General features: G+C 39.5%; 1 protein-coding gene across 1 annotated transcript in view; it reads left to right on the forward strand.

Moving 5' to 3' along the window:
- PKP4 (plakophilin 4) overlaps window positions 1–22,684 on the forward strand; it is a 53,390-nt gene extending 30,706 nt beyond the window's left edge. The window contains exons 7-15 of the mRNA XM_010175355.1: window positions 1,793–1,984; window positions 3,526–3,746; window positions 4,396–4,524; window positions 8,535–8,748; window positions 18,915–19,098; window positions 20,503–20,620; window positions 21,129–21,320; window positions 21,465–21,638; window positions 22,460–22,684. Of these exons, the coding sequence (XP_010173657.1) occupies window positions 1,793–1,984; window positions 3,526–3,746; window positions 4,396–4,524; window positions 8,535–8,748; window positions 18,915–19,098; window positions 20,503–20,620; window positions 21,129–21,320; window positions 21,465–21,638; window positions 22,460–22,684 (1,649 nt within the window). The remainder of the gene's footprint in view (window positions 1–1,792; window positions 1,985–3,525; window positions 3,747–4,395; window positions 4,525–8,534; window positions 8,749–18,914; window positions 19,099–20,502; window positions 20,621–21,128; window positions 21,321–21,464; window positions 21,639–22,459) is intronic.
- The last annotated feature ends 845 nt before the right edge of the window (window positions 22,685–23,529 follow it).

The following is a 23,529-nucleotide window of genomic DNA, read 5'->3' on the forward strand; positions in this document are numbered from 1 at the left end:
GTCAATGCTGATGTCAAAACACTATCGATCATACCTATGTGCCCTATATACATATATATATATATACACACACACCTCTATATACCTAAGTTCCCTGTGAATACCATCTTTCTCTTTAATTAGTAATTAAAGATTGCTAGCCTGGCATTACATTAAATCATATGTTTTAAGTAGCTAAGTGAAGTTCTGAGTCTTTCAAACAGAGGCATTTCAGTATTTTCAAAGATCAAGTACATTTGCAGGTTATACACAAAATAAGACATACTATGCTGGGCCCAGTTTTACATCTAGTTCTTTCTTAAAATATATAACTTAGTACCACTGAACTTTAGTCTTTAGTCTGAATTTTTACCTAATATTTCTAGGCTATTTCAAAGTACTTCAACTTAAATACAGGGTAACTGTTGTAATATTAGCTTAAAATAAAGCCCTAAAAGTTAGAATCTCTTCATCTGAGAGGCAGTTCTTATTAAGATGCAGTTACTTTACCTTTTAAGTTCTGTGTGTGTTACTGGTTTTGTTCTGACCTTCATCTAAATGAGCACAGACAAGGTGATTTTGCAGTTAGACCATGTGCTCTTTTGAACAGACCACAGTGTCTGTTTTTTCTTTTAAACTTACAGTGCAGGAAATCCCAAAATACTCTCATTCCTCAGCAAAAGATGTGAGATGTCTTCTCCCTCACCTCTGTTTGCAAGACAGTGATCTCCCAGTTTGGGAAGGGGTGAGGGGCGTGGAATCAGTTTGACATGAAAGGCCGTTCAGTAGTTTAGATGAATGCAGTCCCGTGGACTGCATAATTTATGATGTAACAGCAATCCTGTGCCCTTAAAACGTTATTAAGGTACTTTACAAATACCACTGCTTGAGAACATCACCTTGTGTAAACAGGTGGACTGATACATCTTTAGAAAAAAGGAGTTATTGGGATGGTGAATCAGTAATTCAGAAACAGATGCTTTAAATTAATGCTTTTAGTATTAAGGAAGTAATGGGCAACTGTGGTAGGCAGGCTTGGAGAGCATTTTATTTTATAGCCATCTCCACTGTAATTTTTCCAGGAAACTTGAAATGGTGTGACTTCCCTGTGCTCGTTACAAACTATGAGTACGAATCTCTCTGTATTACAAAAACCTCTTACATTTTCTAGTATAAATTAGTTTTCATGTTTCTTTAGAGGGGACAGTTCAATATAACACCAGTTATATATATATATATGTATGTATATATACACACACACATCATGGGCTATTTAAACCTTTTTAAAGACTTTTCTCCACATGCTTAAATCGCTGCTACCATTACCAAGAAGACTTTTGCTCTTACTGCTACATATTGTTTCATTTTTAGGATTATGACCCCCTTTAGGCTGTGCCCTATTTCAGAGCTGGATTTCTGTCAGGTTCACAGCTTACCTTGTCATTGCTGAGTCTGTGAACTGCACATGCTGGCTGAGTTTTTACTCTGTGTTTTAGACTTTCAACTATAGGTGCTACCAAAAAAGTGAGTTGGAAAACTTAAACTTGTCACTGTATGAACAAAGCTTTTCATCAAAGAAATGCTGCTTTGTCAATGAATCTTTTGGTATGGATCATTTAATAGTGGAGGAAAGTTTAATGAATAAATATAACTCTAGATATAACTAGATATCTGTATCTAGAGTTATAGATATAACTCTAGATATAACTAACACCTTTTCTTGGCTAGAAGAAGAAGAAAGATTCAAGCACAACAGCTTTATTATTTTTAATTAATATGGGCCATGGACATATTTCCCTTTTCTTGGTTTTAGGCCTGAGGAGTTCATATGCTAGTCAACACAGTCAACTAGGACAAGAGTTACGATCAGCCATATCTCCCGACTTGCACATCACCCCCATCTATGAAGGCAGAACTTACTACAGCCCAGTGTACCGTAGCCCGAATCATGGAACGGTTGAGCTCCACCAGGGATCCCAGTCAGCGCTGTATCGAACAGGGTCAGGTGAGTCAAGGGCTTCCAAAGCTCTCCCGGTGGCTGTGTCCCAAAGTCAGGCTTCATTTACTTCCTAGAGTTTTTCTGGAACCTATGGCATATAGGAGAACATACATGGGATATGTAATACCAGTTTAAATGGAAAAACTGGATGTTAAGTGTAAAATGGAGATAGAAGCTAGTTTTGAAAATAACCAGCAGGAATTAAAAATCTTCTGTGATGTTTGCAAGAAATACTTGGGGCTTTATATCAATGTCAGCTCAAGGTCAGAATATTTTCTGTTTGATGTCATACACTTAAGCACATCCAAGCAAAACCTATTTCATGACAAAAAATTTATTGCTTCCTCTTGCATTCTCTGTACATCGTTCTCTTATGAATTGAGTTTGTTCATATATTTTTAATTCATCGGAACAATAAAATGATAGCTTGCACACTTAAATTATCTACCACATCTTTCACAGTAAAAAATCTGGTTTTACCCAACTTCTTGGCAAAGGATAATGTTAAAATACTATATCTGAAGATCACATACTGAAACTGAAATATTTCCATAGTATTTTATAGAATTGCTACTCGTATATTATGAAGGGCAAAGGTATTAAATTAGTATTAGAACTGATTTTCCATAAAGAGAAACGTAATACATGTTGCGGTGCAGTTTGTCCTTTAAGGTTGTTTAATAATTTGTATAGTGGACTAATTTTGAAAAACAGTCAAAATATTAGAGTGATTTAACTAAGCAGCTCTCTAGAAATATTTATAGAGAAGTGTCTCATTCCTGTCATGTTTTCACGCGTTTGAAAATTGCTCTTTAATGTAAGTGAAAGACTAAGAGTATGGAATGCTGAAGGAGGCAACGGTTTTTTCAATACTCTTGTCTTCTACAACCAAGAGTAAACAAACACAAGTTTGTCAGGATGTGCCAATGAGGAAATAGAACTAGAATGTGGAATTCTCTGTGTACTTGTCTGCCTAATATCACTTACCTTAGAAGAACAAAAGCTACCACAACAGCTCTGTTGAGTTGGGAAGAGACATGTTCCTGGTTTTGAAACGATCAGCTTAATCTTTGAAATCACCCTGTTGTTAGCTTTTTATTGGGGAAAATGTACATGTAGCTGGGAAAAGGAAAATATCGTATAAACTAGATACATTTTTGTTTACTTATTTTTCCTGTTTCTTTATCGCACAGTTGGCAAATTGCCGTTACTGTTAGTAATTTAGTTTTATTTTAAACCTTGAAAACCTTCTGCATCCAGATTTCTGCTTGATGGCAGAAGATGCATTTGTTTCTTTAAATACTCATTGAGGCAAGCTGAGGCATAAACCTGATTCCACCAGACCTTTAATTCTGTAACTAACCTCTGTCTTCCCTGGGACACTGAGTAATTGCTCCCTTGAATCTGGCGATAGCTTTCAACATTGAGCATGATACGTGTTTTTAAGACTGATTTTTTATTTTTGCTCGCGCTTTTAACCACGTATTGCCTCTTCTCTTCAGTAGACATTTGTTACCTAGTTTGTTTTACTACTGATTTTATACTAGGAGTCGGAAATCTGCAAAGATCATCCAGTCAGCGTAGCACACTCACATACCAAAGAAATAATTACGCTCTGAACACAACCGCTACCTATGCGGAACCCTACAGGTCCGTGCAGTATCGGCTGTCAGAGCCCGGTTACAACAGGCTGCCGCACGCAACGCCCGCCGACGATGGGACCACGCGATCCCCATCCATAGACAGCATTCAGAAAGACCCCAGGCAAGTCCATCTCTGCTTTCAAGTGTCCTACATATTTGCTGTAGGAAGATTTTTAATACATTCCTTGAATACATATGGCACTTTGTTGTGCATATTCCACCCAGTTTTACATTGTTTAAACAATCAGGACTAATTTATATATTAAGATCTGTACCTTTGTACGTGAACTTCCTGCATCTGATCATGATGATGAAATTTCAGCCTGTGCAGCTTTTGTTGAAGTATAATTGACTTCAGATTAGGAAAAACATTAAGCACTGAGGAAAAATTGTTGTGTGGAAGAGGTGTTCCTCAGCAGCATTGTTAAGTGGGTATCTGTTGTATTATATGTTTAAGTTTGGGGAGATTTATGTGGGTTGCAGTGTTTGAGCTGGTATAGTTTTAGTGTGTGTATATATATATATTGCTGCGATCAACAACCAAGCTAACTGAAGAACTTAGGATTTAAAGCATCCTTTTCCAGTTGGAAGACTGAAAGTTGATGTGACTCATGTTTATTCTAGTATACCTGTTTTTCCTCCTAGCCCTGATACTCCAGAACAAAACCAGGATTGTTGAAAACCACTTAGGATGCTTTAGTAATTCTTCTTAATAAATAAACATACATTTATAACTAATGCCTTCTCTTGAATGTGTTCATCTAATGAAGGGAGTTTGCGTGGCGAGATCCAGAACTGCCTGAAGTCATTCACATGCTTCAGCACCAGTTCCCATCGGTTCAGGCGAATGCAGCTGCCTACCTTCAGCACCTGTGCTTCGGGGATAACAAAGTTAAAACAGAGGTACTGTACCGAGTGCCTGTCTCTTTCTGGGGAAACTGGGGAAAAAAAAGAATCACCTTTCCCTATTGTTTTGGGCTTTTTTTTTTTTCCCTCTGGGGGGGGGGTGTTGTGTTTTGGTTTTGGTGTTGTTTTTTTTGTCATTGCACAATATTTTGGACCCTTTTGTGTGTCTGTTTGTACCAGATGTATGATAGTATTGAAGTACCTAGGTGTGTGTAATTACACAGACACAGACATTTTTCCTGTTGTAAGAGGCTGCATGGAAATTACACGAAACTATTTTACATTCGAGTTGTGTAATCTAGCAGAACTGAAAATTTGTTTACTAGAGCCTGGTTTTGTGTAACCTGTTGATGACTGGAGACTAAGAAAAACAAGAGTTTTGAAAGGCTTTCCCCTGATTTTGATCAAGATATTTTAAGGCATCACAGGGAATGAGTGAGCTGTCAAGCAAATGAAAGAAACCCAACTGTAGGAATATATCAAGGATAGTGTTTATGTCAATATGGTGTGGAGGAAGGATACGTCTGATGAGTAAAGATTCAGATTATTGTTGAAATTTCTAAAGACTTTGTATTAAAAGAGCTGCTCTTTTTGCAGAGCAGCTATGAGCTATTGATATGAAGGAATTTGCTTTTTTGTTCATATATATGTGTGTGTTATCTGTTATTTTCAGTATAAATATGAAATGTAGGTTCAACTTTTATAAGAATTCAGTGTTGCTGGAAGGCAGATGAAAAGATGGTGGTAGTTTTGACGTTCTGGTAAAAAGTGCAGTGATAATCAAACGTAGACAGATTTATAAGGTAGTCTTGTTATATTAGAAGGGATATGACAGCTTATTTAGGAATTCTTGGGCTATTATGTGTCTGCACATGTTCATCTATCTTGTGTTTCTTCACTTTCATTTTTATTATTACAGAATTTGTTTTAGAAATTATGGAATATCTGCTTTAGTTTTTTCAAAAGTACAGAAAACTAAAAGAAATATGCCACAGTTTAAGTAGAATTTGAATATGGTGCTACTTTTCATGTCATTTATGAAGTTGTCTCTCACTTGTTTACCCTACTTAGCATTAGAAATATTTGATGTGTTTTTAATCAGTTCAGGTATAAAGGATTACAGACACATACCATATAATCAAGCTCATAAAACCTTATCCAAAGAAAAAGGTCTTGTTTTTGATTTAGAAGACGAGGTACAATAGTCAGAGACAGAACAGTAAATGCAGCCTGCCTTCCACTTAGTGTGTGGAATTTTGGAACAGAAAATGTCTCCTTTTCAAACAGAGAAGATTTATGTACTGGCAGTTATTTCTTTCAGAGGAAACTAATCAGCCGTTAGAGATTCTTAGCGTACAATGACAGAAAGAATGCAATTGTCTGGCTTCGAGGAGAAAAGAATATTCCTGCACTCCTGGGAGAGCAAGCCTTATGTCAGTGTTTCCTGATGAGGCTTTAAGTCTCCTAAGAAGCTGTCTCTTGAGTTGGGATGGTGGATAGGGATCAGCATGTTTTGATTATTATTATAAATATAATAATATAAAATAATTCTTTAGTAAAGAATTCAGTAAAGCCCTATTTGAGGACTGCTTTTGTATTTTCATTCATTATTTAAATTTAATATTTTATTGCTGTAGTAAGGACCAGATTTATTTTCTAGACAATCAGGAGTATTAAAAGCCTAGCAAAAGGAACTAGAACACTTGCATTGCTAAAACCTGAAGATAAGCATAAGAAACTGATTATTGGGGTGTGTGGGGGGGGAGCATCTTTGCCATTTATATTAGCTATGAAACTACACAAAATGAATAAATTACACTTCCATGTAATGAATATTTATCTGTAAATACATACAATACTGATATGTTAGTTCATGAACGCATCATTTTACAAGAATTCTGATTTTTTTTCATTTAGAAATGGAAATGCCTGTTCAAACTAGGAACAGCTGTTATGTTTTAAAATAGCTAATGAGCCAACAAAACACAAATCTCAAGAATGGATTTCTAGTCCAGTTTTATTTTATATTATATACACAAAAACTGTATCTCGTCAAGTTTTGAATACGGATTGAAAAATGATAAAGCTATTTCGTCATTCATACCTTGTATCTGTATCATGGATGTGCAGTGTAGATGTGTTTGGTGTGCTGTTTTGACATATGAGAGGGAGATTTAACTGAAAGTATGGGTAGTTATTTGTTGCTCCATTATTTAGTAACAGAAATGAGAATTATTTGCCTTGAAAAAGAACAACTTTTTAAATTTTATCTTTTTTTATAGAATTCTGCAGTATATGCTTTCAATGTAGTCTGTATCAAATAAATAATCTGTAAGGCAATACTTATTTCCTAGCTGCAGAAATCTTGCCAGGTGAATAACTTTAGGCTTGAAGTCCACTGAATGCCTTTAGATACAGATTCCTGGTGGCTTTTGACATAGCAGTGGCTTGTCTTAATTGATCAAGCGCCAAACTTTGTCCCCTGGATTTTTCACTTACATGGTAGGTATATCTAGGTGTGTAAATACATGTTTCCTTTTGAAACACACGCATTCTAAACTGAGGTCTAAAAAATTTCCAAGTCAGCAATCTTTAATTTTATTTCTTTTATTTGACAGGTGGAAATAACATGCGGTGTTAGTCATAGACCTAGCACTGGTTTTTCACTGGTAACCTCTCCTGTTTGGGCGTTATAAGGTGCAGATAAAGATACTAACCTTTTTGGTACCCAGTGCAATTTTCAAGAATGTAATAGACAGAAGATTCTGGTTTTCAAAGTATCAAGTTAGAGTGATTTGGCTAAATCTCAGTTATGTTTTCATTGAGAATAATTTTATTGTCCTTATGGCCAATAAAAGACAATTTTTAAAGCCAAAATTCCATGGAAACTTGTACACATTAATGTATTTCAATAGCCTTGTGGCTTGCCAAGCTGATTATCATGCAGGTTAGAAGAGAAACGGGGCCTCTCAAAGTGCTTCCAATGCTGATCTAGAGCCCTTGGGTCTCGTGTTTTACATCTCCTGTGAGTGTCTGGCGCAAGCAGAGCACTCGGGAGTGATGGTGTATCGCTTCCTGTTCACCATGGGATCCACTCCTTAGGGCAGCAGCAGTTTAGCTGCTGTAGGTGTGGGGTTCTTAAAGAGCTCCTATGCCAGCTTCACTGTGCTTATTCTATGGATAGTACGGCACAAAAGTCACTGTGCTGTGCTAAAGTAGTGCCGGGCTGTAATCGATCGATCTGATATTGCAAAATAGCTCTTTTTTTTTTTTTTTTTTTTTTTTTCAGCCTTTTGGTGGTGACTTTTAATTTAAAATTAATGTTAATCTTCTAAGTGGTGCTACTTGGTTATCTCTTTAAAATAGGGGGTTTTTTAGTACATATTACAGAATTCTAAAATACTTCAATCTTCTATCATTTCTGGAAGTTATTTTGAACAAAGTACTACACAGAAATGATCTCAAAACAGAATGTTAAAATTAAAAAAAAAATGCAATTAACCTGCTTAAAGCAAACAACATAAAGATTTATTTTTGTTTTATGACATTTCTGCAGAGTAGACCTTAATTTTAAAAAGAACTTCAGATATGCCAATAGGACTGGATATAGGCTGATTGGAACTGATACTTGTCTGTGGGTAGCTAAGTGTAAAAGTTGGCATTTAAATCTTTGCGCCTTCTTATTTCTAATATTCCTTAAAAAATTATTCTGAGGTATAGGAAATTACTTTTAAAACTGCATTACTGGGAAACAAAACTTTAGCAGTAACGATTCTCTGAACACAGCAAGTGACTGAAAATGTCCATCAGCCTTTTCAACAAGGATGCGAGTTGTTCACAGGAATTTTCAGTGCAGGGTAACAATCAAGTTAGTGCGATTTACCAACAGTATTTCTTCTTGAAGCAGAATGGAAGGTACTGTTTTTATTAAAAAAACCCCTTTATAATCTGTAGAGTGAAATGGGTGAAATCAGTGGGTGCTGATGTCACCGATGTCTGTTTCCTAGGTATGTAGGCTGGGAGGAATCAAGCACCTGGTTGATCTCTTGGATCACAGAGTCTTGGAAGTTCAGAAGAATGCTTGCGGTGCACTGCGAAACCTCGTGTATGGAAAGTCTACTGATGAGAACAAAATAGCAATGAAGAATGTTGGTGGGATACCTGCCCTTTTACGATTGTTGAGAAAATCTGTTGATGCCGAAATAAAAGAGCTTGTAACAGGTAAGTTTTTAATAGAAACAAGCAGAGAACTATAATACAGATTATTTTTCTGAAGTAGACGACTGGAATAACTGGTAAGTGACTGGAATTGAGTACATCGACTGGATTTTTATTTGTGTGTTCATATTTTTGTGAATACAAATCACTTTGATTACTGACAGTTAAAATATTAACATAGAAGTATAGATTTACTGGGAGAAGTGAATCTTGAGGTAGTTGCACTAAAGCTCCACTCAGGGTAAATTTTCCCCTGGTATGAGTCTCCTACATACACAGCTAGGTCTTGGGTAGGTATTTCTTTATTGACACCTAACATTTGTTTTATAACAGGCTTTTTTTTAATCATCTGCTGACAACAGTTTTAAATAAGATCCTGCAGAATTCGTAAGATGGACCCAAACTATGTAAATGTGTGTTAAAGTACAGACAGAAAATTGCAAGTATGCAAATTATAGAAGCATCTCAGTGCTCAGCCTTCTGGTAGAGTCATGGCAAGTGACTGTGTACACACGCCTAGTCCCTTGAGTATGAGGTTGCAGATTTAACTTATAACCTACTTGGCACAGAAGGTACAGAAATAATTAATGATTTGCAGTTCTAACACGTGAAGGAACTCCATTTCCATCAAAACAAGGTGGATTTGTTGGGTACTGTTTACATCTGCTATCTCTCTCTCTTCATGTGGGAGTGATTTGTCTATGAAGGTTTTAGGGGAGAAGAATATGAAAGGATAGAAAAAAAAGCAGAGTTTTCACTTTCTTTAAACAGTTCCTTTCAAGGTTTAGCAGCTCCCTCATTTGATTTTGTTGAGCTGCGAAGCTGAGCTACTTACCTATTAAGCAATGCTGCACAGCAGTGCTTTTGTTAGAAGTCACAGAGGTGTCATAGTGGGAGCCTTTCCAAGTTACTTCCTTGTTTAGAAAAGCTGTTAAGTAGAGAAAGGACTCTGTACAGAATGTGTCTGAGTCATTTCAGTTTAAGTTCATACGCAGGCTATTTTCCTTAAGTATTTTCCACGTAAGCAAGCATTAAGATAACGTGCAGCTTTCATATTCTCTCTTGAAGGATACAGTCTTTTTCCTAAGAAGTTACATAAATTGATACTTAAAACTAGAATTACACATTAGCTGCCTTATCTGCTCTACAAAATTCATGTTTTATGTATTTAAATTACTTGTGCTTTTAAGATGTTAGGGACGGTTCCACAGACAAAGCCAAATTCTTAATTATAGAAGGTATGTAGTCGCTATTAGAAAAAAAAATCCACTACACTGTTATCTTTCAAAAAAAATACAGCACGTCATCTATAAGTAAAAAGATTTTTCAGATAAACATCATATTTAATCTACAAATTTCAGGACCTCATGTTTTGGAAGGCTTACACAGCAGAAAACTGTCTATGAGGTAGAAATGAAGATATTCACATTCTTGAACCCAGGTGCCGTTCTAACAATTGAGTCTACTTTCAAGAGACCCTCAGAAACAGCCCTTTAATATGTTAAAATCTAAGAACATTGTTGTACACCACTACTGCAGGTTTTCCAGAGGAGGCGAGTTAGATGCCTACTTTAATAGAGTAGTTTCTTGATTTTCATCAGATCTTCAGCAGAGATGATCTGCAAACCATGCCCTTCCCAGAGAAAGACCACTGATCCACTTTTTGGAGTGGTTGGTTTTCTGTCAGGGTTCCTCTGACAGGTCAGGCAAGTGGCAGCGCTGCACTTGGGGGTGCGGTACAATTTTAGAGCTGGAAGGAAGGAAGGATGAGCACAAATTAATGCTCTGTCCTTAAAGGGCAAAGAGGTTGTTGTTGATGGTTTACTTTGTAAAACTTGCAGAGGTGGCACATGATCATTCATGCTCAGCAGTGGACCTCCAAGCTGGTGCAGCTGCTTAAGAACTCTTAATAAACCCGCTGCTCATTTTGTTAACACTACCTGATGTGAGCAGTGGCAGTGGAATTCATTGCAGTAAACTCCTCTAGGGTCTTAAAAATCTGCATCAAAATGCCAAGATTCAAAACCAGAATAAAGCATGAGAAAACGCAGCTGGATACAGAGGGGAAATAAAGCTCTTTGCCACTGCTAATGCCAGGGGTTCCATGAACCCATGACTTGGGCTTGACTTTAAACAGCTAAAGCAGTTGACTGGAGACATGGACATCGTTATGCATGGATGTCCTATAGTCCTAATGAAATTACTGGCTTACCATGTATGTTTCATGTATTGTTTGAATGAGGTAACAAAATACAGCTTTGAAGAGTTACCACATAAGAGATTTTCTGGACAGAGCAATTATATCACAGTCCTACTACAATTGCTTAAGTTACATGAGTAGTGTCGCCAATTCAACACTGAACCTGTAATCAGTAGAAACAAACCCACAAAAGAAAACCCTTACAACACTAAAAGCTACTGAATCAGAGAGAAGGTGGGTTTTAATTATCCTCACACTTCATTGGTATCTATTGGAAAAGACAGGTTTGTCACCTGAAAATGTTGCCATAGATCCAAATCCAGAAGGATTATGAATAAATGTAAAAAATCTTGTACATCAAAACAGTGGATACAGAATTGTCTTAATATTTTTTCCTGAGACAAAAATGTTAGAGACAAGGAGATGTTAGGAGATCTTTCCCATGCAACTTCTCCCAGTTCAGGAGCATTGCTAGCCTGTCATAAAATAAAAACAAAACCTTGTATTTCATGAGGTGCTCAGTCTGTGACAACAGAACCGTTGTAAGTCTGAGAAATTCTAGTTAACAAGCTATTAACTTTTATATTAATTAACAAAATATTTCCATGTGATGTACTACTGTTGCACTACTTTCTGCATTCCATATGCCTTACTGTATAATGGTAGAAAAAGGCCAGTGAAATTGCATCCACTTTACACAGAATCACAGAATCACAGAATGTTGGGGATTGGAAGGGACCTCGAAAGATCATCCAGTCCAACCCCCCTGCCAGAGCAGGAACCTAAATGAGATCACACAGGAAGGCGTCCAGGTGGGTCTTGAATGTCTCCAGAGAAGGAGACTCCACACCCTCCCTGGGCAGCCTGTCCCAGGGCTCTGGCACCCTCACTGGAAAGAAGTTTCTTCTCAAGTTGAAGCAGAACCTCCTGTGTTCCAGCTCACACCCATTGCCCCTTGTCCTACCATTGGGCATCACTGAGAAGAGCCTGGCTCCATCCTCCTGACATTCGCCCTTTACATATTTATAAACATTAATGAGGTCACCCTTCAGTCTCCTCTTCTCCAAGCTAAAGAGCCCCAGCTCCCTCAGCCTTTCCTCAGCAGGGAGATGCTCCACTCCCTTCATCATCTTCGTGGCTCTCACATTAGTTTCATACTTTTGTGTTTCAGTAAGATCAGCTATGATCTGCTTCACTGTTAGTTTCTACTGTGTGTTGTGGACTTTGCTGATAGTTTTCAGCTGTTCCTGCCATTTGTAAAGTAAATGAAAAGCGCTGTGCTTGTGCTAATACTAGTCCATACCTCAGTATAAGAAATTAAGCTTACTGCATTTCCTAATCTGTGAGTGAAGTTTTAAATGTAATTTATCTTAATTATATAGAAGGCCATCAGTTTCAATACTTGAATATGTTACTCCTGAGTAATTTCCTGCAATTTTACAGAGAACTTTTTTTGGCGGGTGGTGAGTGGTGTTAAAAATCATGGCACTGTTTTTTCCATGTTTATGCTAGTCCTAGTGCTTTTATTGTTCTATTTGTAAAGTGTAAATAGAAACTTAAATTTGTTTCCTCACAAGCTGATAAATCTGGCTTGCTGTAATTTTGGGAGGATATTTTGAGTCTCACTTCTAGCCTTCCTTGATGTCTGCTGTCAGAGTAGCATTATTAATTGCACATGTGAGATAGGTTACTGAAAAGCATATATTGAATATTTAAGAGATTTAATGAATTGGTACTAGGTAGTCACATAACCTTTTATTTCAGGATTCATAATTCAATTGAGAAGACATCAAATTGTCTAAAGTAATCATTCTTTTAAAATATTTGCCTAAAGATACTGTTTTTAGAATAGCACTAGCAGAAGAAATGCTAAAGGTATCAAAAGAAAATGTCCGTATATTTCTCAGGTGGTATACGACACCAACAGGATTCGACAGTATTACAAGATACACGTCATGTACATGGAGTTTTTTGTCAACACAGCAGAAAAGCGAATGCTAGTGTTGATTTGACTTTACAATAGAATAGAAATTAACAGAACCACTTTTTTAGAACTATAAAAGCTTTTTCATATGGCATTTTATACTCTCCTGCAGAGCTTACTCTCCCCCCCCCCCCCCCAGGTGCTGATTTCCTTCCTCCATTAAGAGTTATCCATGCTTGGTAATGCTGATACCTTCTGAACTTTAGCCTTCTCTTCTCAGGTTTTCCTTACCTCTAGGCAATGTCCAGCACTAATAGTGGTTTGTGATTTTTCTGCTGTATTTTATAGTACATTCACAGACTTAAGTTAGAAACATGAGTCCAGCTGAAGTGATCAGTTGAATTATACACAAACTAAAGCGTAGCCTGAGTAGTAAGCAGAAGTTCCTCTTTCCAAACACAGAGATGCTGTAGGGACAACAGAGATCTGCTTAGGTAGGTAAATGGACTTAGCACTCCTCTTGCTACACCGAGTTGTTTGTGAATGGGGTGTTCACCAGTCTTCCAGAATGGTGGAAGTTGCAGCTAATAGCTGCTGAAAAATAATTCTTTGGCAATTCATCCTCTATGGGTTCAGACTGTCCCTTTGTACTTCTGCAGGTGATTCTGTAATGGTTAAGTGTTTGGTTTTAAGTGTACCTCCACAACAGTGGGGAATAAAAAGGCATTGTTATTTAAATGACATACAAAATTATAGTGTAATCCCAGAAGTCTTAGACCTTACCTTAATACAGTATTGTACCAGCTCCTACCACCATTTTCCTTGTCTTTGAATGGAAGCTTCCCAAATTATAACTGCCCTTGCCATCAGGGTTTATTTCTAAGAAGCACTAAATTTGGTCCCAATCATCTTAAAATAAGCACTCTACAAATAATCAGATAGTATTCTCATTTTTAACGTGAATGCTAAAGGGCTGTGTAATACACAGTTCTACTTTCTAAAATAAATAGCTGAAGACTTCTCCCAAATTAAGAAGCAGAGTGTCCTGGTGAGAGCTTTTGCCTTCACGTCATGAATACAGGGGTAATAAATCATTAATCATTTAATCAAGCTACCTCCTTGAGAGTCCAGCTTCTGGGCAAGTTTTGACGTGGTTACTCAGTGGAACTCTAGTGATTTGCTCTCGAACACTCCCAGACTAATCTTTGTGGACAAGTTAATGTTTGCGAAAGTTTCACAGGCTTCTTGGAGGGGTCAAGTTCAGGGAGCTCCTGTGGCTGCTCGTTTCACTCTGTGTCATTGTGCCCACAAATGAAAAAATGATGCTGCTGGCTGTTGCCTTCCAGTTTGTTTGCAAGGATCTGGCTTGTGGTGTTCCTGCGAAGGCGAGGTGGGGTGGGTACGGCACGGCCCTCTTGGGTCCAGCCAGCGCAGCTGCAGGAGCTGCGCTGGTCCAACAGTGCCTGGGGATGGGAGTGTCGTCTTCTGTTGCCTTGGCATTTCAGGCAGCACCCAGCTGCTCCAGCTTTTGCACAAACTATAGGTTTGCCAGTAAATATTTAGAGGTAGTCATACTTAGCAAGGCTGAGAGATTTACCTCTATGTGAATAACCGTACCATAATATTTTCCAAGCTAGGTCGCATAGGATTGAGCGTGCTATTTTTCTCTATGTCTTAGGTAACTAATAGTTGTCTGAAACTCAAAACAGATTTTTTTCTCTTGCATAACTTGCTTTAACAACAAATGTTTCGGGGGTGGGGAGGAGGTTTAGGTGAGATCTAATTTCTAGTTTCCATCACAAATTGCATGAAATACGGTTTCAAAAACTTAAAGCTATAGGCCAGCGGAGCATTTGGGTTTCTCGCTATTAGGTACCCCTGTGAGGTACTTCAGCGAGGGCATGTGATCACAGAAGAGGTTTATGGTATGGAATTGGGTAAGTATTTGAAATAGCTTGCTTTATGTGAGCAAACTGTTAAAACCTGAAGAATAAGTAAACTTCTGCTTGAGTGTGTAGATGTAGTGCAATACAAAGTTTGGTGAAGCTATGAACAATTTTTGAGAATTGCTGAAAACTTTTAGGAAAAAACCCTACAGAACAACTTTAAAGGAGTACTTTTTAATTGTGTTTTTTTATTTTCGTTTGTAATCAGTTCTCTTTTGTTACTGGAAGTCTTGCTGTACAGAACCTGGAGTTAAAAGTCATAAATAATACTTTTAACGTGGCTCTAAAATGGTATTAAAAGTATCAAGAATCTCTGAACACTTTAACGTGTGAAGTATCCATTGTTGTAGGTTTTTTCCTCTTTAGTTCCTCAGGATTATCAGACTGTGAATGAGATCCTCTGCTTTTTGCTGTTTACAAATTATTTTATTATTTTGTTCTATGTCAGACTATTGGAAGGAAATGTATAATTTTCACAGAAGTAGTATTAGAATCATAGAATCATAGAATCATGGTTTGGATTGGAAGGGACCTTAAAGATCATCTAGTCCCACCCCCCCTGCCAGCAGCAGGGACCCCTTCCACTAGACCAGGTTGCTCAAAGCCTCATCCAGCCTGGCCTTCAACACTTCCAGGGAGGGGGCATCCACAACTTCCTTGGGCAACCTGTTCCAGTGTCTGACCACCCTCACAGTGAAGAACTTCTTCCTAATATCTCATCTAAACCTCCCCTCTTTCAGCTTAAACCCATTTCCCCTTGTTTTGTCATTAACTGCCCTTATGAAAAGTCCTTCCCCAGCTTTCTTGTAGCCCCTTCAGGTACTGGGAGGCCGCTATAAGATCTCCCTGGATCCTTCTCTTGTTCAGGCTGAACAGCCCCAACTCTTTCAGCCTGTCTTCATAGGAGAGGTGCTTCAGCCCTCGGATCATCCTGGTGGCCTCCTCTGGACTTGTTCTAACTGGTCCATGTATTGCTGTGAAACAGCAGGTGATGTAAAAAGTAACCGCACAGTGGGTACAAGTGGGAGTCCAGTTTCAAGCCTTGGGTTTAGAAAAAGCAGCCGAGAGGTTTGTGAGGGTGTCCTGGCTCTTAGGAGAGCTCGTTGTACAGTCTTCACCTATTTGCCACCTGGGCAGGTGGGCTGCTGCAGAAAGCTGCAGTGTTCAAGGACAGCCGAGTTAGCAACCGCAGTCCTCATCCGACATTCGAGTTGTCTTGTGTGTGAGCTAAACCACAGAGATCGGACGCTCTAGGAACCACGATACGACACATTAAGCACTTTGGCTGCCCGTGTCACAGCTGGAAATGAAGAGTCGTACATCTCCTCACGTGCATATCCCCCCCATGGAGCCCACCCTTAATTGTTTTACTGAAGAAAAAAAGACAGGATGTTTCATGCAAAGATTTTTCTTTCAGGTTTCTGTGTGGCTGTATTAAAAACTTCTGCTGCCTTACAAACTTTTGGTTTTGTTAACTCTTGTAACATTTACTGTCTTGTCCCCACATAATGTATTTCTGAGGAAATGAAATGTTGGAGATCTAGTCCAACTGAAAGCTGTATGGTTTGGAGTAGCGATTTATTGGGCTATTGTGGGAATGCAGTTTAATGTTTTTGACTGACTGTGTGCAGCTATCCTACTTTACAGTTAGTATAATACTCTATGTGAGGAAAATATTTAGAGTAAGATGAGTACCTGAGAATTCAGATGAACTTTAAGCTGTGTTTCATGATGAAAAAGATGATTAAATGTCGTGTTTAGCATATTACTTGCATATTCAGTTCTGATGATAATTTGTGTCAGATCTGGTACTTTTGTATCTGAATGTCATGTCAGAAGACTCTGCAGGGTAGGGAACTGTAGAATTCTGCCTGAGGATAAAAGATTGATAGTGGTTTCATTTGGCTAATAGGTAAATGTCAAATACTCTAGACTTCTTGCTATAGTTTCCAGGAAGAAAGCTTCTGTAGAATTTTTACATTAGCTCTTGTCTGTTCAGCTCTGCTCTTCAGTGTCTAATATCCCGGGTGTACAGCGCAAGGAAGCGGTAATACCAGTGCAGGTCGTTCTTCCCACGTCTGTCACTAGCGGGCACGAAAAACCAAACAAAACCTCAACAAACCAAAACCATATCCCCCCCCTGCCCCTCCATGCTTCATCTTGCATTCCTCCTTTTTGGATACCGGCTTTCCAGGTTCTGCCTGATCTAGAATCATGTCACGTCACACACTTGGGACCTTTACTGAAAACTTTAATGGCTGCCACCCATCTGCTAATCTACCTTTGTCATTTTTTCAGAAATTTTTTCACAAGACCTCAAATTTGCAAAACACTGATGATCTTTCAGCCATGTCGTTTGTAGATTTGGTTTCTTCTCACTTCATTTTTGCTCTTATATTCTTATGACTTTACTTTAACTGTTAAATTCTGCCTGCAAAGTTGTAGAGATTTCCAGTGTAAACAGTCTCTCTTAAGAATACAGCCAAATCTCCTCAATGTTCCTTTTTAAGAAGCAGTTTATAACTTTAATCTCCCAAGTTTCATATAAATCAGGATAATGATCTGTTTCTTTCCTCTCCCAAACCTCTTAATGGGGCTGTTGAAGACTCACCCTTTGGAGGTCAGATGTTCATGCCTTTTTTTGAATAGGATGAAAAGTTGAGGAAAACACCTTGTCTCTTCTGATAAATAAGCCTCCTCATCTCAGACTGCTGACTGGCTAGAACTGATGAGGCAACAGATGAAATCCCACTAGGGAGCAGGTTCCACGCTCACAGGGGGCACGTGGTTCCGGTGGCATCTGTGAGGAGCTAATGAATTCTGAGATTTAGCCGCCTGTTTTAGCTGTGCTGGTGTCACAGCGTGATGCGTTGCCCTTAACGCAGCAGCGACCTCCTCCATGTAAGCGCTCTGTGTCAGGAGCTTACTGCTGGTGGGCACCCATCGTTGTCCTGTCCACGTGAACGGTTATTGGAAGGAGGTTACCAGCAGCTGCTTTCTTTGGAGGTGTTTTTTCTGTCATGTAAATATTCACACTTTTCCTTCTGCAGTGGAGCTCTCCTCTGGGAGAGGAACCAGCTGGCAGTGCCGGGTGCTGTTCCTGCCAGTCACGCTCGGGAAGAGTGTCACCGAGTGTCACCAGGACCTCCCTCCCTTCCAGCCGCAGTGACTCTGTGTGCACACCTACGAACGTGCATGTAGATGACAGACATCAGTACAGCTGTAGTGAAGAGTGAACGACTAAATGACTTTCATGTCTTGTTTTAGGTGAAGTTCTGCATTAGCCTGGTAAATTCATTAGCAAGCTCTTTAGCAAGAGAAGCGTCTGCTCTGGCCTGTTTGTACAGCTTGCACTGATTTGTCAGGTTGCCTGGCACACTGCAAAAAAAGATGTTTCTTCCCATTACAGGTAGGCAGGCTGGGATTGATCTTTAGATCTCTACGGAAGATATCAGCATTAGAGTGAGCTCAAGGCACCTGTCTCGGAATGATGGAAAGGTGTTTTGCAAATGAGATGAGTGCTTGTAGGAGATTCCTCAAGATTCCTCTAGGCTCCTGTAGTGCTGCTGGAGCTTCCCCCTCTTCACAGGCAGCAGAATGAGCTGTGCCTCAGGAAGGAAAGAAGGGAACCTCTCCTGTCAGTCGGTGTATGTTTCTGCTGAGTATTTTTCCTTAAGAGAAGAGTATTTACTCACCGATACGCACGTGTTCCTTCTCGGTATTATGGGAGACGTGGCTGCTGATCCTTTGGGGTTATTCGGGTTATCATCTCGCGTTCTAGCTCTTTCATCCACGAGCTTGCGCAGCAGCCAGGCAGCCAGAGCGAAGACTGCTGAATACATTGTCATCTGAAGTTTAGAAATGTTTATTTCAGTCTGTAAAATGAATCTTTTAATGGCAGCTTTTTTGACCAGTGACTGAGCAATAATGTTGAAATAATATTAAAGTTACATTGCAGACTAATTATATTTCTTTTGGTTTTGCATAGACAAATTATCTTTCTCCTGTTTAAAGTGATGTCTTTTCAGTTGTTATTGTTGCTTTATATTTGTTTGCAAAGTCTTTTCTGGCTTTACTGCAACTAAAATCTTTTCTTAAGGGGTTCTCTGGAACTTGTCTTCGTGCGATGCGGTGAAGATGACAATCATCAGAGATGCTTTGTCGACACTAACAAACACTGTGATAGTGCCACATTCGGGATGGAACAGTTCTTCCTTTGATGATGATCATAAGATGAAATTTCAGACTTCCCTAGTTCTACGCAATACCACGGGATGCCTGAGGTAATTTGCTGTTCTACAGGACTCCCTTTTACAGAGTACTCATGTTACCCAACAGGTCCTTTTTAGACTTTAATTAAGACAGAAGAGTTGTTGCAGTCTGTAAGTTGCATATAGTTCTGTCATTTAGGCAGCTTTTGCATTTGGATTATTTTTCCATATTGGAAAAACCTGAAAAGTACAGACTTAGTCACTAAGAGATGCTGACTTAATGGCCAGAGGCCAAATTGTGTGTCTGTGGTTGGTTTCTTATGTGTCACTATCATTGCACTTTTCTTCTATTAATTAATTCTTTTACTGAGTGTAGGGCTTATGAATATTATTTAGGAAAAAAGTTGTGCATTTGGTGATTCTTTATTGTGGTATTCATTTAAATAAATATGTTTGTATATGCACACATGTCAGTAAAGAAGTGTTTGAGTCTTCCCTCTGTGGATTTCTCTAACAGCAGTAAGAAGGAAAAAAAAAAAAAAGGTATTCAGAATAATAAAGGCAAAACTAAAATATCTGAGAAGAGAACTCAAGGGCCGGGGTAGTGTATGAGCTGTTTCTGTTTATTTGTACGCGTGTCTATAATTTTACTTTATTAGACTTCAAATTGTGTTCTGTTAAAGAGCAGAGTGAGGCTGTTGTGTTTAAACGGGAATTGCTTTTCATTTGCTGGTGACCCTTCTAAGCTGCAGAGTGTTTTCACAAACTGCGCTTTTGTTGGTGTCCGTTGGGTTGTTTTTCAAGACGATGAGTTTTGCGGCGCTTCTGAATGCAGGGCTGTGCTAACACAGTCGTGGGGACCTGCTGTCGAGAGAAAAGGCACCTCTGTGGACAGGCCACGGTGGCATTTTTTAGCGACAGTGCCATTTTCCGCGTGCATCCAGTGACAGCGTATGCTTCGGCGATTGCAGTGTGGCGGCCTTGAAGGCAAATACTTGTCTACATCTCTTGCTGCTTATTCTGAAGCGCAGTGCAGCCGTTTCCTCTCCCTGCACCCTCATTTGTACGTTTCCACTTCTGTCTGTGCCGTACTCTTACACATGAGGCTGCCCCGCAGATCGCTGAATGGATCCAGTTTCAGAAAGAGGCAGCAAAGGGCGTTTCTAACACAGGCGCTCAGCAGTCTCTCCCTCAGCACCCACCAGCCATGGATTTGGGCTCGTGCCACAGAGGGGGCTTGGAATGGAAAAGCCTGTGGGAAGTTTGTCAGTGAGCCAATGCTGTCGTGAAGTTGCAGTTTCGAATCACATTTACCTTTTACGAGATCTGGGGGTGGGTTGCTGCACAAAATGGTGGCGTTTGCTTTTTAACTTCTCTGTTATTAATCAGCTGTATTAAAAAACTTCTGCAAGCTATCTCAGAAAGTGATTGTCTGTCTGTCTGTGAGTGTGTTCCCTTATCATTGCCACCCTTTAGGAATCTGAGCTCCGCAGGGGAAGAAGCCCGGAAGCAGATGAGGTCTTGTGAAGGGCTGGTTGATTCACTGCTCTACGTGATCCACACGTGTGTGAACACATCAGATTATGACAGCAAGGTGCCTGCACGTTTCCTCTAAGTGGTTTTTTAGTGATAAACTGGAGGTCTAATAGGATCTTCTGGGGTTTGTACAGTATAGTTTAGCACTGTGATGTGCCTAGCTCAACTGGTCTCCTCTCCCAGCCCCGGTTTACTGATGCACACCACATTCTGTCACAGTCAGTTCCGCAGTCAGTGGATCTTGTTCTGTGCTTTTCATTTTCACCAGTGTTGAAGTATTCATTCTTTAATAAAATAATAATAAGCTCTTGTGCTTTCCATTTTCAGGATACTAAAGAATAAGCCACTAGAGATTGCAGTTATAAATATTTTCATATTTGAGGATATCGGGGGAGAGAGATCGCTGTTTTCCCAGAGAAAGGGACAAAGATATGCCCAGGGCCCAGAATCAGAATTTAGTGCTTGTGCTCCAAATGCCTTTTCACCTCTGCTTAATTAGTCTGGTTTGCTTTATCGCCATGTAAGAAAGAAACTAATGACATGACACCTTTCTGATTTGGCTTCAGACAGTGGAAAACTGCGTGTGTACCTTGAGAAACCTTTCTTACCGTTTGGAACTGGAGGTACCTCAGGCACGTCTGCTCGGAATCAATGAATTGGATGACTTGTTAGGAAAAGAATCACCCAGCAAAGATTCAGAGCCAAGTTGCTGGGGGAAAAAAAAGAAGAAGAAAAAAAAAACTTCCCAGGAGGATCAGGTTTGCAGTTTTCCTTGTATTGCAAACGTACCAAGTGTAGTTTAGCTAATGATGGGGAGAGTACACAGCTTGAAGAAAAAGTATCATATGGTGAATGAAAATCTGGAGGTTTCCTGTAGTAACAAATACATTTTCATTTCTCAGTGGGATGGAGTTGGCCCCATACCAGGATTTTCCAAGTCTCCTAAAGGGGTGGAGATGCTCTGGCACCCATCTGTGGTGAAGCCCTACCTGACACTTCTAGCAGAAAGCTCCAACCCCGCCACTCTGGAGGGCTCTGCCGGATCCCTCCAGAACCTTTCTGCGGGCAACTGGAAGGTATGTGAGTTCCTGCTCTTCCTCCTATCGCTCTATTTTAGCCGTTTTTTAATAATTAGATACTGGAATGTGTGTGAGGGAACATGGAATTTTGGAGTCTGCATCTGACAGTCGTGTTATTTCCGCAGTGCAAAGCAATGACAAAGATGGTAACAGGAAGAGCAATACAGAACCTGGCCTGGAAATTGGTACCATTTACTTTAAATAAACAGAAACACTTTCTTCCAGTGCATATTAAATAATAATTTTAAACAGTCAAAATAATCTTCCAGTATCTTCTAGCTGTGAGTTCTGGTGGGAAGGTACCGTCAGAACAAGACCTGCATAAATAAGTTGTTTGTATTTGCTTTATTATTTGTGTTATTTATTTCTGTACATTCTGGCTTGTGGCCCTTGCATACGATGTGTTACAAAAGCCCCACATGAGAATACTTTATTGATGTTATGGATTTGTCATGGAGATATTAAAAAAAAAGTTAATTGCTTCCTTTTCTTGTAGAAAAACAGCTCAGACTTTTTCGGTTTATGACCATTATAAAATCATCTTTAAAACAAAACCAAACCATTCCCTTTTCAATAATTTGTCATCTATTAAGGTATTGTGTCTGTTAGACCACTTCTTGTAAACATTGCTTTGTGAGAGGGATGAGTGAAAACAACAGAGAGCCAACCCTTTATAATAACAGAAACGACAGACATTTAACGTGTCGTCATTCCACTGCAAAACGCCCCCAAACCTGCTTCAGAATTACAATCCAATTAGAGATTGTTTCAGTGGGAGCGTGGTGGCAGATTTGTGAGTGACCGGAGTTTCGTTTCAGTTCGCGGCGTACATCCGAGCTGCGGTAAGGAAAGAGAAAGGGCTGCCAATCCTGGTGGAGCTGCTGAGGATGGATAACGACAGGGTTGTGTCCTCTGTGGCAACTGCCTTGAGGAACATGGCGCTGGACGTTCGAAACAAGGAGCTTATCGGTGAGTCCAGAGCGGCGCTGAGGGAAGCACCGTCCCAACGTGCCAGACCTTGGATTGGAAAAATACCGGGATGAGATTCTACCAATAGACACGGCGTACTTGGCTTTACTGTATCGTGTCCCTTGCGTCACAGAAATTAATCTTCTTGACAGCAGTAGCTTTTCAGAGTGATGTTGATATTTTAGTTTGCCTTTAGCCATCTTGCACGGCCATCTCTGTACAGTGGATGGAAGTCACCTCAGCTAAACTGAACTGGGCAGGGAACTCTCAGTACAAAATACGATGAAAAACCCAACTCTGACTCCTTGGAGCTCAACAGTCACCTCCTCGGAGGGTTTCAAGGTCCCTCGGATGCTCTAAGAGGAATGGACAGCTCTGCTGCCAGTGCACCAGTAAATACTTCATTTAATAGCACTGGAAAGGGAGAGAGGGAAGAAATCCTCTCCTAGTAAAATATTTCCACAAAACCCCAAATACAGAGTCGTATGTATGTCTGTGCTGAATTAAGCCATCAATAAGGGTACTTGCTAGAAAAAATTACTGTTTCCCTTCGGCCAGTTTTAATATTTAATACTTCAAGCATTCCTCTGTGCCTTTCTCATCTAGCATTAAAATAAACCCCAAAAAACAACAAAAACCCCAACATTTTTCCTGCCTTGATTGGGAATCTCAGTCTATCGGGGCAAGTGTTGAACATGCCTCACCCTCAGCCTGACTGCTGTGGCCTAAATGAACCTGCAAACATGTGTCATGATCAAAAAAAGGTCTCATTTTTGTTACAGAAGCTTTTTCTGTGCTGTAGACTAGTGGGATAAGCATGTAATGATTATTTATGCAGATAAGAGTATCATTAGTCTCAAAAAGATAAATCCAGGTGAGCAGAATTTTATTATAGAATCATAGAATCATGGGATGGTTT

This window comes from Antrostomus carolinensis, unplaced genomic scaffold, assembly GCF_000700745.2.
Source record: "Antrostomus carolinensis isolate BGI_N321 unplaced genomic scaffold, ASM70074v2 scaffold13729, whole genome shotgun sequence".
NCBI lineage: Eukaryota > Metazoa > Chordata > Aves > Caprimulgiformes > Caprimulgidae > Antrostomus > Antrostomus carolinensis.